At 28.8% G+C, this 14,985-nt stretch overlaps 3 protein-coding genes across 10 annotated transcripts; 2 read left to right on the forward strand and 1 right to left on the reverse strand.

Moving 5' to 3' along the window:
• Positions 1-2,534: 2,534 nt before the first annotated feature.
• On the forward strand, positions 2,535-5,925 carry LOC132949573 (uncharacterized). 2 transcript variants are annotated; one of them, XM_061020532.1, is made up of 4 exons: positions 2,535-2,842; positions 2,942-3,110; positions 4,537-4,690; positions 4,901-5,925. In XM_061020532.1, the coding sequence occupies exons 2-4, from the start codon at positions 2,954-2,956 to the stop codon at positions 5,550-5,552; spliced, it is 963 nt and encodes a 320-aa protein (XP_060876515.1). In that variant the 5' UTR covers positions 2,535-2,842; positions 2,942-2,953; the 3' UTR covers positions 5,553-5,925. The 2 variants fall into 2 exon arrangements, with proteins under 2 accessions (XP_060876515.1, XP_060876514.1); XM_061020531.1 differs by having other exon boundaries at positions 2,535-3,110.
• On the reverse strand, positions 3,097-6,441 carry LOC132949571 (uncharacterized). Its single transcript, XM_061020530.1, has 2 exons — positions 5,962-6,441; positions 3,097-4,499 (listed from the first exon to the last, which is right to left on the reverse strand). Exons 1-2 carry the CDS (start codon positions 6,264-6,266, stop codon positions 3,575-3,577), a joined length of 1,230 nt encoding a protein of 409 aa, XP_060876513.1. The 5' UTR covers positions 6,267-6,441; the 3' UTR covers positions 3,097-3,574.
• Positions 6,442-6,984: 543 nt separating this feature from the next.
• On the forward strand, positions 6,985-13,122 carry LOC132948478 (uncharacterized). Of its 7 annotated transcripts, none has more exons than XR_009665028.1 (7): positions 6,985-7,551; positions 7,650-7,785; positions 7,862-7,972; positions 8,891-8,951; positions 9,730-9,801; positions 11,551-11,669; positions 11,803-13,122. XR_009665028.1 is itself a non-coding variant. In XM_061018950.1 (7 exons), exons 3-6 carry the CDS (start codon positions 7,651-7,653, stop codon positions 9,789-9,791), a joined length of 369 nt encoding a protein of 122 aa, XP_060874933.1. In that variant the 5' UTR covers positions 6,985-7,439; positions 7,510-7,555; position 7,650; the 3' UTR covers positions 9,792-9,801; positions 11,551-13,122. The 7 variants fall into 7 exon arrangements, 6 of the variants coding, with proteins under 6 accessions (XP_060874933.1, XP_060874934.1, XP_060874932.1 ...); XM_061018950.1 differs by having other exon boundaries at positions 6,985-7,439; positions 7,510-7,555; positions 11,551-13,122; XM_061018951.1 differs by having other exon boundaries at positions 6,985-7,439; positions 7,510-7,551; positions 11,551-13,122.
• The last annotated feature ends 1,863 nt before the right edge of the window (positions 13,123-14,985 follow it).

Here is a 14,985-nt window from a genome sequence, read left to right on the forward strand (position 1 = left end):
TACATACCTAGGCACAATTTTTTTTATAAGCATTTGAAGTTCAAATTTTGACAAAATTTATCAAATTTAAACTTTAATAATTATTTTGTAGTTAAAAATTTATAAAATGTTCAACTTTTATAGCTAAGGATTGAAAATTTAAAACAAAGTTCCACGTAAATAGGTTATATATAAATTTAAATAATTTATTCACAATAACATCATCAAATATCATGATAGCTAACTGACCGTTTTCACTCAGAATCGTTTTTCTTATACAATGATATTATATCATTGAATTAAAATTTAACACCATCCATTACAGTGACCCACTCGTCACCTACTGTACAGCAGAACGATATCTACCTACCCACCTTTTTTATATTTGATTTTCTTATTTTTTCAAAATATATTATGTTGGTAGGTAGAAAATATTTTGATGAAGCGTATGCTGTTCATACAGTTCTTGGTATTAAATTAGAAGCAGGCGCGTATACAAGGGGGGGTCTAGGGGTTCAACTCCCCCCCCTCCGAAATTTCAGGAAATGAGTTTTATTATTTATTAGTTTGGTTTTATTTAATTTCCCGCATTGCCATCGTAATATGAATTACATTCTCGTTTAGTGCTCGATCAGTATCTACTATCGTCAATCGGACCACTACATGACCACATCAAAATAAATATAGATTTCATATGAAACCCCGATGCAAGCCGATATCATTTTTATAACAATAGCAACGATGAATTAAGTTTGACGGAAGTGCCGATGCGATAACGATAATATAATATCTGAAATTCTGAAATGTCTTTTATCAATTTAGTATACGTTTGACACTCGTCAGTCGTCTTGTCGTCTTTGACCTTAAACGTGTATTTGGCGTTCGCAAGTGTAAGTTTGAATATACCTGGTAAAATTTTATAAAAATGAAAAGAATTAATTCTAATCAATCGACATTATTAAACTTTGGTGACAAAAAATGACACGACCGACTGGCGACTGACAGGATTAGCGCTGATGAATATTTATAGAAATGATGACATTGATATTGACGAAGTCATTGACAAATTTGTAAGACTATCTCAAAAATTAGATTTTATATTATAAAAATACATGTTTTTAAAAATTATTAAATTTTTTTTTTAATAATGACGTTTTTATGAGAAATAAATAGTATTATGAAATTGTGTAAACTTCTTGTTAGGTTAGATTATATAAGTACAAAAATGTACAACCAAACCCCCCCCAAAATATTTGTTTAATTGTTTGTGTACGCGCCTGGTTAGAAGCACCAAATTTTACTTGTTGTAGTATGTTTTAATTATGAGCAAAAGAGCCAAACACCATCTTCATTCTTCCTCTTTTGTTTAAGGGGATTCCATACCGTGATTTTCTTTTTTTTTGTCTAACACACGCGCGACATAGGATTTTTGACGGATTCTTTGCCATACATATCAATTGATCTAATGAAGTGATGAGAATTCTGAAACAGATTTGAATTCGTCGTCAAGTCTACTTGAAATCGAATTTCCCACAATTTTGATTTTAGTTTCTCCAAAAATTGAAATACAAAAATGTTTAAATACTCTTTTTTAATACGTCGATTTCAAATCTGTTTTCAGAATTCTTATTGCTTCAATAGATCAATTGGAATGTTTGGCAAAAAACACGTCTAAAATACTATATCGCGTGTGTGTTAGACAAAAACAGAAAATTACGGTATCGAATCCCCTTAACATAATGACAAATCAGTGGAAAACTATACCAATAATTATACCACTACATAGTTATGGTGAAACTTATTTTTGTACTCGATGATGGTTTGAGTCAAAAATATGGCAGGGTTTAAGAAAATATTGAGAATTACTCTTAATACCACCAAGATCAAATATAGAGTAGGTATAAATATAAAGAATTTTCGAAATCGGTTCAGTAGTTACAAGGTCCAGAGATTACCCTCAACAACGTCAACTATTACTTCCTCTTTATATAATAAGTATAGATAATTTTGAAAATGTTTATAAATTACATAATATTAAGATAATATTACAATAACACTTATAACAGATTATTAAATTAAATTTTAAAATTATGGTACGCATGGTAAATTGAAATCATTTAGGTAGATTCAAATTAAAAATAATATAGTATACCTATAGTATACCTGTATAATATAGACTTGTGAAATGTGGTATAAGACCGTGGTATTTGAGTTCAGGGCACGATTAGAGATATCGTGATCATGGACTTGGGTTGTGGTCTAAGATCTTGATCTACGTTGCCACGACATAGATTATATGATATTATGATATAATCTGTGGCCACGGGCCACTTATAGGGTTTAGCACGGTTTAAGATAGACTTATCTTAGATAGCCCGTGGGACCATGAACTACTAGTAGTTCATGCAATCATGCGTGGGGCTACAACTCCGCGATCACGATTTAAGGGGGTTCGATACCATGATTTTCTGTTTCTGTCTAACACACGCGTGACATAGTATTTTAGACGTGTTTTTTGCCAAACATTCCAATATTGATCTATTGAAGCCTTGGTTTCCTACAATCACGCGTGCGTGATTGCGCGGTGCGCGATGCGTGATGCGTGATCGCGCAAAAGTTGAAACCACGAAAAACTATGTAAGTGTTTATTAATAATTCACGCGCGTGAATATTCGCGCGCGCGATTGTCGATCACGCACTCCAGTCACGCAGCTGTCGCCACGAAGTCAACTTCTGCGTGAAACGCATTGCGGGATTTCATTTATTTTAATATATTATTTAATTATTATTTAATATAATATTATTGTATTATATGTTTTATTTGATTTTATCAATATCAAGTCAAATCAAACGGCAGGTAGAAGTAAGTAAGAATAATTTTCAAATATAAGCTGCTATATAAATAACAAATAATTTTTTTTTTGTAAATTATTACAATTTTCAATGTTTTTTTTTAAATTAGTTTTGGTGAACTATGGAGTCGAGGGCATTTAATGTTATGGATGACGAAAAACTCATAGAAGTTGTTCGTAATTATCCTGTAATTTATAAATTGAGTGACAAAAATTATAAGGATAATTGCATTAAAGATAATGTTTGGAAAGAAATTTCACAGTCTATTGGAAAAAACGGTATGTAATGTCATTAGAAAATTAATATAAATTATAAGTTAAAAATATAGTAAGATAGTAATATGATATAAGAAAATATTATGATTTGTGATTCAAATTGTTTGTTCTTGAATAACGAATACGAGACAACAGTCAAGAAAATTTGATATTTATAGAATATCAATATGTGACTGAATAAAATCTTATCTAAAATTAAATAATTTACTTACATTTCTAATAATACAGAATGTTTTAGTTTAATTATATCTATATGTGATAATTTATAGTGACCGAAAATAAACTTATATACATATAATGTTTGGTTTTATAACTTAAAATAATATGTTAGTTGATAATAATAAACTTAATTTTACATTATAAATAATATTACACTGAATATAATATGAAAATAGTTAATAGTAAAATCATATTTGGACTACTAATAATTTTTGTAAACAGTCAATATAATATATAACAACACTATCTTAATTAGTACGAGTCACGTGTTTTTGCTGCCAACTCACTGATCCTGACCTACTGTTAAAATAATCTTTAAAAGTTTCCCTAACTCGAAAAGCTTCATGAGTTGCGTTTCCTCCAACTGCACCAAATTGTATCATGTTCGTGTTCGTTTGAACGTCTGTTATGGGATCTCTGTCTGTCGAATCCATAGGACACACCATTCGTTCTTCTCGTAACATGTTATGGATAATACATGCGGCCATTATTAAATTGTCGACTGTGTCAGGCAGAATATTAATTGGCGTGAAAAATACACGAAAGTATTGACACATTATGCCAAACGTATTTTCTGTGGTTCTTCGAGCTCGACTTAGGCGGTAATTAAAAATGGCTTTTTTTGGATCTAGTTTTGATTGGTTTCGGGGATAAGGCCTCATCATTGTCTCCGTCAATTTAAATGCTTCGTCACCGACAAATACATGTGGCAAGACTACATCAGTGTTTGGTAAACATTTTGGTTCTGGAAATTTGAATTCTCCGGTTGATATTGATTTGCCCAAATTAGATTTAGGGAAAATTCCTGCATCGCCTTCTTTACCATACGATCCTATGTCTACCACCAGAAATTTGTTATTCGCGTCGACTAAAGCCAATAACACAATTGAAAAAAATGACTTGTAATTAAAAAACAGCGATCCAGAGTTATCAGGGCAAACGATCCGTATGTGCTTCCCGTCTATGGCGCCGCAGCAATTTGGAAAATTCCACATTTCATAGAAATCGTTGGCTACTTTCGACAAACTACATTGCGTTGGTTCAGGTATTGCTATATTTTTTAAACGATGACAAATAGCAACTAATACTTCCCTTATAATAGTACTTATCCAACTGTGAGATATTCGGAATTGAAAAGCAAGGGATCTATAACTTTCACCGGTTGCTAAAAATCTGTAAAATATAAATAATACACTAAAATTATTTTCAGTAAATGATTGTAAGACAAGATGGCGCACAATAAGAGATTCATATAAAAAAAATTTAAAGAAACGAAGATTAGGTACCGGTTCAGCAGCTACAACAAAATCGAAGTACAATGACGATTCATTAAGTTTTTTAGATAACATCGAAAACGAAAGAAGGTAAACAATTATTATATGTCGTATATTATTATGTATTATATTGTATTGAATTTTTAAACCTTAGATAAGGATTATAAAAATGTTATGAATTTTTAACTACTAAGGTTACTTGTACATTTTTTTTTGAAAATAGAAAACAATTAAAAAACGCAGTTGTAAAATCAATACATTTTATATTTATGTGTATTTTTTATGTGTAATTATTTTCAGAACTACATCGAACATTTCAGTAGAAAAAAAAGCCTGCAATGACAACACAAACTACTCAGAAATGGCCGTAAATGATAGTTTTGACCAAACTGAAGAAATCGAGCCAGAGAAGGAACTGTTACTTAAAAGTTCTGAACCATTATTAGATATGCCCATTGATGACAAACTACCAAATACAGAAATAAACCATAGTTTGATAGATTCATTTACAAAACCGTGCGAAAAAAAAACAACACGAAGAGCTCAAGATAAAATATTAGATGAAATTAAAAAAGGACGAGAGGAGCGATTGGCAGCGTTAAGAGAAATGAAACAACAAGAATCTATTGATCCAATTCAAACTTTTTTTAAAAGTATGGCGTCAACGGTTTCAATGTTTCCTCCAGAATCAGTTGTGGAAGCCAAAATGAGGATATTTAACATTGTTTCCGAAATGGAATTACGCTTATTAAAAACAAAGGCTACCACGAGTACACCACCTGTAGAAACAATGACATCAACATCAACATTTTCATCGAATCTGCAAGTTCCTACAATACTTGCCGATGAATCTTCGTGTTCCACTACGATGTCAAGTGTTTCGGACATTTCAAATCCTACTCCATCTGCGAAGTCCAATTTTTCTTATTTAAAATATCTCGAAGAATATTAATTTTTTTATTTTTATTAAGCAAGTTTAACATTTTTCATGCACAGTTTTATTTTATTTTATTTTGAAAAAAAATTATTTTTTGATATTTTATAGTTTGAAAATTACCAGATTGGTACGAAGTTAGTATATATATTATTTTATTTTATTAAAATGAAATCTCCATATAACATTGGTGTAAATTTAAATATTTATTATTTTTTGTTGCTTTATTTTAATTACTATTAACGCTCAGTGGTTAGGACTTAGGTTAGATATATTCCAAGTTCTAAATAAATAATATGTATGTATTTTTTAAATGAATCATTCTATCAATATCAGAATAATATAATTGAAATGGAAAATTACCCAAATATTTATTGTCACTTTCTTATTTTGATAAATATACCTATAGTACAATAATTTTACTTACCTTAGAGTGACGCTAAGTTTCTCTTCTGGTGATATTGGTTTCTTAATCCGATTACTTGGACGCCTTCTTATATCTTCTTTAATAGCATTTAGTATATAATTAAATAATTCAAATGACACTCTAAAATATGCCCTGAATCTAGTTTCATTGTCAATTAGGCGCCTTTGAATTAAAGTACTGAAACAACCCTCCCTGCTCCGTTGACTAAACATTTCATCATTTTCATTACGGAAATGATTCGCAAGTAGCAATAGTTCTTCATCTGCTTCATCCTCCAAAATATTGTAAAGCATAACTACGTCCATTTTGATGAAATACTAAACATCAACTGACGAAGTGACGACACTTTTCTAAACTCCAAATCGCGCAGTCGTAAACACGCATCGTAGCAAAACACTTCCATCACGCATCACGCAAGCGTGATCGCGCAAACGCGCATCGCGCACCGCGCAATCACGCACGCGTGATTGTAGGAAACCACGTCTTGAAGCGATATGAATTCTGAAAACAGATTTTAATTCGTCGTCAAGTCTACTTGAAATCGACTTTCCCACATTTTTGATATTATCCCCCAAATTCCAGAAAACGTCATATTAAAAAAGAGTATTTAAACATTTTTGTATTTCAATTTTTGGAGAAGCTAAAATCAAAAACCAAAATTGTGGAAAAGTCGATTTCAAGTAGACTTGACGACGAATTAAAATTAGTTTTCAGAATTCTCATAATTTCATTTTGATCAATTGATATGTTTGGCAAAGAATCCGTCAAAAATCCTATGTCGCGCGTGTGTTAGACAAAAACAGAAAATCACGGTATGGAATCCCCTTAAGACATCGTGTCCTAGATTTTAGATGGTATTATCTTAAATCGTCGGCTACTCATGATCGTGATTCGTTAGATCAGAGCGGTAGAGCTCGTTGGGGGCAAAAAACCAGAGGGCGCTGTGCCCGTGCTTATGTCATCTTAGCTGATAATAATATTATAATATTTATATTATACATCGTGATAATATTATCTATGGACTATGGTTTTTTTATAGTTTTTGTCATAAACATAATATTATTCAAATCATGACTCAATAGATTTGGTCATGATGTTATTATTATTATTATTATTATAGTCGTTTTGTTTATCTATGATTTTTGTACATTAATTGTCATTAAATAGTAAATACTATACTATCGATCATTACAATAGGACAATGGCATCATTAGCCGTGCCGCCGTGGTTCAAATTCTAAATTCAACCATACGCCATTAATAAAAGGTCTATTAACTCAACTGATTGTCCAGTCTCCAGTGATTATTCTGATTTCATTAGTAATTCTGTGGTTGTATGATACCTATATACTTATACATTTAGTTGTTGTAGATTACATTTATAAATATTTTTCACTTACCTATATGTTATAACTTAATTATCATCAATTAAATATCTACCTACGCTAAAAAACCTTTATTGATTGTGAATTTTTCAAAGTAAATTTATTGTTGTATCGTTTTTGATTTCTTGTTTCAATTTATATGTTTACAATATTATCGGTTATAGGTAATAATATAACATAATATTTGTTAAAGTAATATTGATTAAGTAAGTGAGTATTTAGTTATTAATTGTAATAAATAAGACTAAATTTTTTCATATTGATCAGAACGTTTTAAAAATTATAAATTAAATTTTTTTTTTAGAATGTCTAATATAAACACTAAATCTACCAAGTTAAGAAATAATGAAACATCAAAAGTTCGTACCCAAAATCGACGAAATCCTGATTCTGGCTTGCAAGTAGATTCTATAGCATCTGGCTCTTTACAGATTTCAAAAGTAACTATTACTAAATTTAATGTTTTATTGATTTTATTAAGATTATTTAATATATTTTTCATGATTTATTGAATAGCCAACAATAATTTCTGAACCACGTCGACCTAAATATGGAGGTAGAGGAATAGCCATTCAACAACTAGCTGAATCTATGTCTTCAAAAGACAGTATGAAAAATTCAAATATGGTTTGTATGATTATTATAACTTATAAATTATAATGTATATTATTATTTTATTATTATGTATATTATTATTTTATTATATTTTTTTATTTAAGTAGAGGAGCTCATTCCAATGATTTAAAAACTGTGTTCCAAGAGCAATATTATTAAGCACAGACTCGTTGAGGAATGGGGGAAGGGGGGGGGCATTAATTTAAAATTCCTAAATTTTAAATATTACATTTCAGCTTAGTTAGAGCATTTTAGTTTTATTATATTTCAAATATTATATAATATGTAACTATGTAACATGTAAGTAAATATACGTACTTATATAAACCCAATTTTTCAAAAATGTTCAAATTACATTATGTACATTCAGACATTCAGTCACTTAAAAACACATTTTTTATATTATTATAATTCCTATTTTTATAGCAATGCATACATGTTTCAGTAGGAAATAAAAAATAAATATTATTAGTGATAGTATCTTAATTTGTGGTTCAACACTAGTCCACCAGTGGTAGTATAATAGTTTATTTTACCTAATGTCCTAATACCTATGTATAATATATCTGTGACCTGTGCATTATTTCATTAAGCAAAGAACAGGTGTGTAAAAAAATAAAAAAAAAACTTAAATACAAATAGCAAGGTGTTAGGTAGTTTAAACCATAGAAAAGATAATAAGCTAATATCATGTTTTCCGCATTTCAGTAAAAATTAATTTGGGTAAGCAAAAAATAAAATAAAAATAGTTAAGGAGCTCCATACCCCCAATTTGAGCATTGTTGGTGACTAGCTGGTTCTCTTCTTATGTTATTTAGATTCTTCATATACTTTTTGTTTTCTTAAACTCTTACTGATGTATAATTAGTTTATTAGTAAACATAATTAGGTATCCGTATTTAACAATATATAATTACTTAATGCTTATAGAACTTTTCAAATTCAAGCATAGAACAGCATTTCAAACGTCTTAAAGAAGAAAATTTAAAAAGTAAGTTTTAAACATGAATCTTGATTACATATTTTTGTACTAGTTATATTATTTACTATCGCACTTAGGTATTATGTCTAATAATAATATTAATTTTGTTATCTGTAGGGCAGTGAAGTTGTTGAATTTGCATGTTTTTTGTAAATGCTTATATTTATTGCTGAGTGAGATTAAAATATGTTTCGTTAAACTTAATTTAATCAAAAAAAAAAAATTGTATTGCAATAAATGCAATTTTAACTATTTTTCATAATTTTTGTTTACATTTAAGATTATATAACTTAATATATGAAATAAAAGCAAGTAAAGGTAGTAGTGCACAAACTTCTATATTTGTTGTAATACTTATTATTTTATTAATATTTCTATAGAGCGATTATCGCATTAGGGTCGCTAAGAAAACTTAAATAAATCATTTGTTGGGTAATGCAATAATGTAAGCAATATTCATATTTAATTATTAATATTATTATTTACTAATATTTTTGATTTTGTTGATTATAATTTAATTTTTTCGATGCAATTTTTAATATATTTTATGCAATAATGCAATCAATTTAGTGAGTTTTTTTAATGCAATAACTTCATTGCCATAGTTATCAGTAACTAAGTATTTAAATGTTCAATTATGTTATGTAGGCAATTAAATTGAAAATTGAAATAGATACAGAATATAGATTATATTATATTACTATTAGTAAACAATTACACAAACATATACACAAACAATTTAAGATAGACGGGCTTAATATATAATTGATAATCAATTTTTTTGCAGAACTTAATGAAGAAAATGAAAAGATTTGGGGAAAATGTATACATTCTAATAAGAATACATAACATTTAAAAGGTAAAACAAATAATTAAAATGTTTTTATTGTGTAATAGATTAATGTATATACATATGTACCGAAGAACCTTGATAATCTGAAAAAAATCAAAGTTTTTTCTAGAATAGCAATTATTCTGGATTAATCAAGGTATTTCAAGAGTTCTCAATAACTAAGAAATTTAAATCTTCCAACTTTATTGATGAGTTTTGACGAGTAACAAATTAAAAAAAAATGTTAATTAATTTCCCAAAAGGGGTTAAGTTAATTTGGATTGAATTATTTATTAGTAAAAAAATCAGTAATTTTTTTTATGTGATGCTCAACTTTTATTTAACTTTTTTTTAATGTTGAACAATATACACGATACACTAAGCAGAAAAGGGGTGGAGTAGGTCCTAAATAATGAAATTGTTGATAAAGTTGTTTCATAGATTGATTATGTTCTGAGATTTTGGACAAGTTATCATTAATAGATAATTTGTTGTCTGGACTCTGGACTACCACATTCCCTGGACTTTCTAGGTTCTTCTATAGTATAATTTTAATCCTTAAGAGGGCTCTTCACCTGCATACATGCTCTTTGTTTTACAAACACATAACATAGCAAATTGTACTCTCAGCAGATCACATTTAGCTCTTTTAGGTTAAAAATTAGAATTAAGTGACCTCTTTAGAATTTAGAAGTGAGAATATTATCTAGTCAACCTCAGGGTTTTTTATATTTTAATTTTAAAGCAAGTTGTGAGTATTTTAAAATTTAAAATTGTTTGTGCATTTTAAAGTACTCATAATTTGCTTTATAATTAGAATCCATAAAAAAACCTATGAGGTTCTCAGATAATAATCTTACCTTTAAATTTTATAAGAGGTCAATTCACTCTAATTTTTAAACTAACAAGGCTAAACGTGATCTGCTGAGCGTACAATTTGCTATGTTATGTATTTGTAAGACAGAGCATGCATAGGTGTAGCGCTCTCTTAAACATACTAGTCAAATGGCATTAAGTTTTTCCATAATTGGTCCACTGTTTAAGTACCGATATTTATTTGCTTTTCAATGTTGAGTAATAAAACTTATTTCTTGGAACATTTTAAGTAGTTCAAATTAAGTTAAATAAATAGACTAGTTATACTTTTTATACTTTTTATACTAGATATATTTTAATTTTTAATGAGTTAACGAATCATGCCTTTATATTTTGATGTGGTGAACTAATATACTACTTATTTGAATAGTTACCTTTAGGTTTATAGTAAAGCAGTAATTTTAAATTTAAGATAATATTTAGTTTTTCCTTAATTATGGTGAAGGGTGTATTATGCTAAGTTATACTTAATTTGTAATATTGTCTCTTTCTGTGTATATAAAAATGGATGTTGGTATATCTGAATTATTAATAGACTCAAAAAATTACTGAATTGTTTTTAATAAAACTTATATAAATAGATTCCTTGTCACTTGGAGGGTCTTTATAGCTTATTTTTTCGACCCCTATAGGATATACCTATACACATGAATTTTTTTTTTTGCTCACAAATATTTGACATTATTTTTGTTTATTCATAGAGTAAATAGTAATTGATGGGTGGTACGGGCAGTTTTAAATCTTAATGATAACTTATATTATGTAAAAATGTGTTCACATAAAATGATAGTCATAATGTATATTCTACAAACTATACTATATTTTATTAATACATTAATTATTATATTTATTATATATAATTATTTTATAATTTAATCTAATCCTCTCTAATTTTTTCAGGTATTTGTTTAGTATATGAAAATAATAGTTGACGATTTGCAGTGACTTATGCAAGGACAATAAAAATTATATGAATATGCATATAAGATGTATATATGTATTTATAACTTTAATTTACTGTAAATATGTGATGGTATTGTATTGGTAATTAAAATAATTGTATTGTAAAATTATACAAATTTTTTGTCTAAAGATCAGTTCTGTATGAAAACATCAAGTTAATTAATAATGTTTTTTTTTTTTTTTATTCAGCTTGAGCCCGGCAACTTAGGCCATTAGCTATTTTGTTTGTTTGTAGGTTGTTAGTAGGGGGTTGAAAACACGTTTTGTATGTGTGGCAAGGATTTGTTGTTAAAAATCCCGGGTGGTCACCCATCCGGGAACTAGCAACGCCGGCTGTTATGTACACTCAGTGCGTTTCCGCAGTTGAGTGTACGCACTGCGCCACACCAAGCCACATTATTGTTTCTGTTTTATTTTATAATATATTTGTAGTATATGATTTACCTATTAACACAACTAAGTTATAGAATATTTTTAATTAATACATTTTATATTTTTATTTTATATAGTATTTACATGAAAATAATTAATATTAATTAAATAATTAAATATTTGAATAATGAAATTGCCAATGTATACATTTTAAATATAAAAAAGCGGCAAGTGGGTACCGCTCTGCTGTACTGTATAGGTGTCGAGTAAGTCACTGTAATGGATGTGTTAAACTTTAAAATTTAATTCAATGATATAAAATTATTGTATACAAAAACGATTCTGAGCGAAGACGGTCAACTTATATACCAAGTATATTTCATGATATTATAACTATTAAACTAACTATGAAGTAATTAATTGTCTTATTAATTATAGAGTTGGTTGAAAAAATTTATGCCAGATTTTATGATTTTGATGAATTTTGTTAAAATTTGAACTTTAAATGCTTATAAAAAAAAATTGCATCGATGTATCTATAATATTAGATTCTGAGCGAAGCGATGAATGTATTGATTTTACAATGATGTGTGTTTTATTTTTATTTTTTATTTTTTAATTTTTGTGTCATCACCTTTTAGGACAGTAAAAGTGCTTGGATTTTCTTCAACAGTAACTTTTCTGATAGGAAAGTGAATCTAGTTGGTACTTTGGGGGGTCAAAAGTAAAAATTTCCTAGTAGTTTTCAAAAGCGACGTGAAAAACAAAAGAAAAATTAAGGAAAAACGGGAATTTTTAAAAATGTTTTTTCATAGCTAACATGTTAATTTTTAATAGAAGGTCCTCAACAAGTTCTTACAACAAGTTTCTACCTATATCAAAAAAAAAAACTTCTCCAAAAAGTAACGCTATTCATAGCCATGGCAAATTTTTTTACATTTTTTTTTAATTAGATTATTATTTTATACAAGGATCATATTTTATAGAAGAACACACTTACCATTGGCTAGCTACCATATTAATAATAAGTCACAACAGCATAAATATAATATAAAATATCCTGGACTGACAAACCATCTCAGATCAGAATCGTTTTTCTTATGCAATGATTTATCATTGAATTCAAATATAATAATACATCCATCACATGCTCGACAACTACCTACTGTACAGCAGAGTGGTACCCACGGCCAGGGGTTCCTGAGAAATGATTAAGGAGTGGGGGGGGGGGGAGTCATAATTTTCTGAAAATATCTATTAAAATGTCTAATAACTTATTAATACTTATTCAGTTAAAATGTTTATTGTTGTAACTTACTTTTTATAGTTAATTACCTATCATTGTCGTAATAATCTAATTTTATCTCTGTGTAAAACGTCTTGATAAATGTTTGTGTAAATCAAAATAAAAATCAGTCCACCTATGACTTAAAAAAATATTGACTTTTTTAACTGAGTTAAGTTGAGTTTATTCTTAATCTCAACTTTAAATTTATCTAGTTAAATGTTTTTTGTAATTTTGTTTTTAACAGTATACAATTGTTTATAAATACAGCTTGGGGAGAGGGCGCGGCCCCTACCCCGCCCCTGGAGCCGCTCCTGCCCATATAGCTTGTCCACCTTTTTTTTGTTTTTATAATTTTACAACTTTTCGGCAATAAACTAATAGAGGTTACCTGTTTAAAGAAAATAAATACTAGACAGATGAATAATGATTTTACGTTTTGTATTACTTAGGTATTTCTTCGTTTTGAAATTGAATAATTTGCATTATCCGCGATTGCCACACCGTTTGTTTGCTCCCTAATCTAGATTTTTTTGGAATATTAATACTTCATAATTTAAAAAAATGTCTGTTTAAGTTTGTTTCACAATATCGAGCCACATATATATATTATATTTGGTTTTTCTTTATAAGAATATTGATTAAATATTTTAATGTTTGGAGGAAAATGGACATTATTTTTGTGAAAAAAATCGTTTGGAGGAAAATGGATAATATTGTCCCCCCTTCCCATGCAAATTTCTAATTACGCCACTGGTATTAGTGGTAACCTATACCCACCTAATTCTACGAGGGAATTGTATTTTCGTCTACTACAAAGTACTGCCAGTACGGTACTACGGTTACCTATTTCAAACGTCCTCAAATAATAAAATGTACCTATACAATTTAACTGTTCGTTTATTATTAAAACCTCGGCACGGCGTACATATTATAATTATTAGAGATGTTCTGAGTAGAAAATCTGGTACTAAGCCGGGTACCGAGTACTGACCGAGTAAAATTGCTTATACTAACCAGGTATCCGAGTATTGGCCGAGTAAAAATTTAAAAATCCGAAAAATACAGATTATAGATCAAACGCGTCGCTGTGCAGAGCTCTAGAGTGTAGATTGTAAAGTGATTACTGATTACTTATAGCTGAGAATATTAATTGTATAGTAATAATTTATATTTTATTACGGATTTTGATTGCAGATTGTTATCATATAATTTATATATAAACATTAGACAGTAAACACGAAAATTTATTTTTGTAATTCATAGCAGAAAAACATGATTTATTTATAATCAACTGGCTATTGTCAATCGGTTCAGTTATTCCAATATATACCAACATAAATTATAATTCATTACCCTAGAATTTTAGACTTTTCCCGTTATATTAATTATAGGTATGCATATTATATGTATACATCATGGATTATCAGCGTTTGCCATTGGATATGAGTCGAGTAAAAATGTAGTATTTTGCCGGGTACCGAGTAACGGCCGGGTAAAAATGTAGGTATAACGTCGGGTACCGAGTAAGAGCCAAGTCTTAAATGTGATATCGAGTACCCGTCCATCGAGTAATTGCCGGGTACCCGGAACATCTCTAATAATAAATTATAAATTATGTCTGTATAAATAGGTATCCGAGGTCACAGTAAAATTATTGCACTAACACAGTAACACGCGGTTATTAGGAACTAAATAGTAAAAAATTATAAATA

The sequence above is a fragment of the Metopolophium dirhodum genome, chromosome 7 (genome assembly GCF_019925205.1).
Source record: "Metopolophium dirhodum isolate CAU chromosome 7, ASM1992520v1, whole genome shotgun sequence".
NCBI lineage: Eukaryota > Metazoa > Arthropoda > Insecta > Hemiptera > Aphididae > Metopolophium > Metopolophium dirhodum.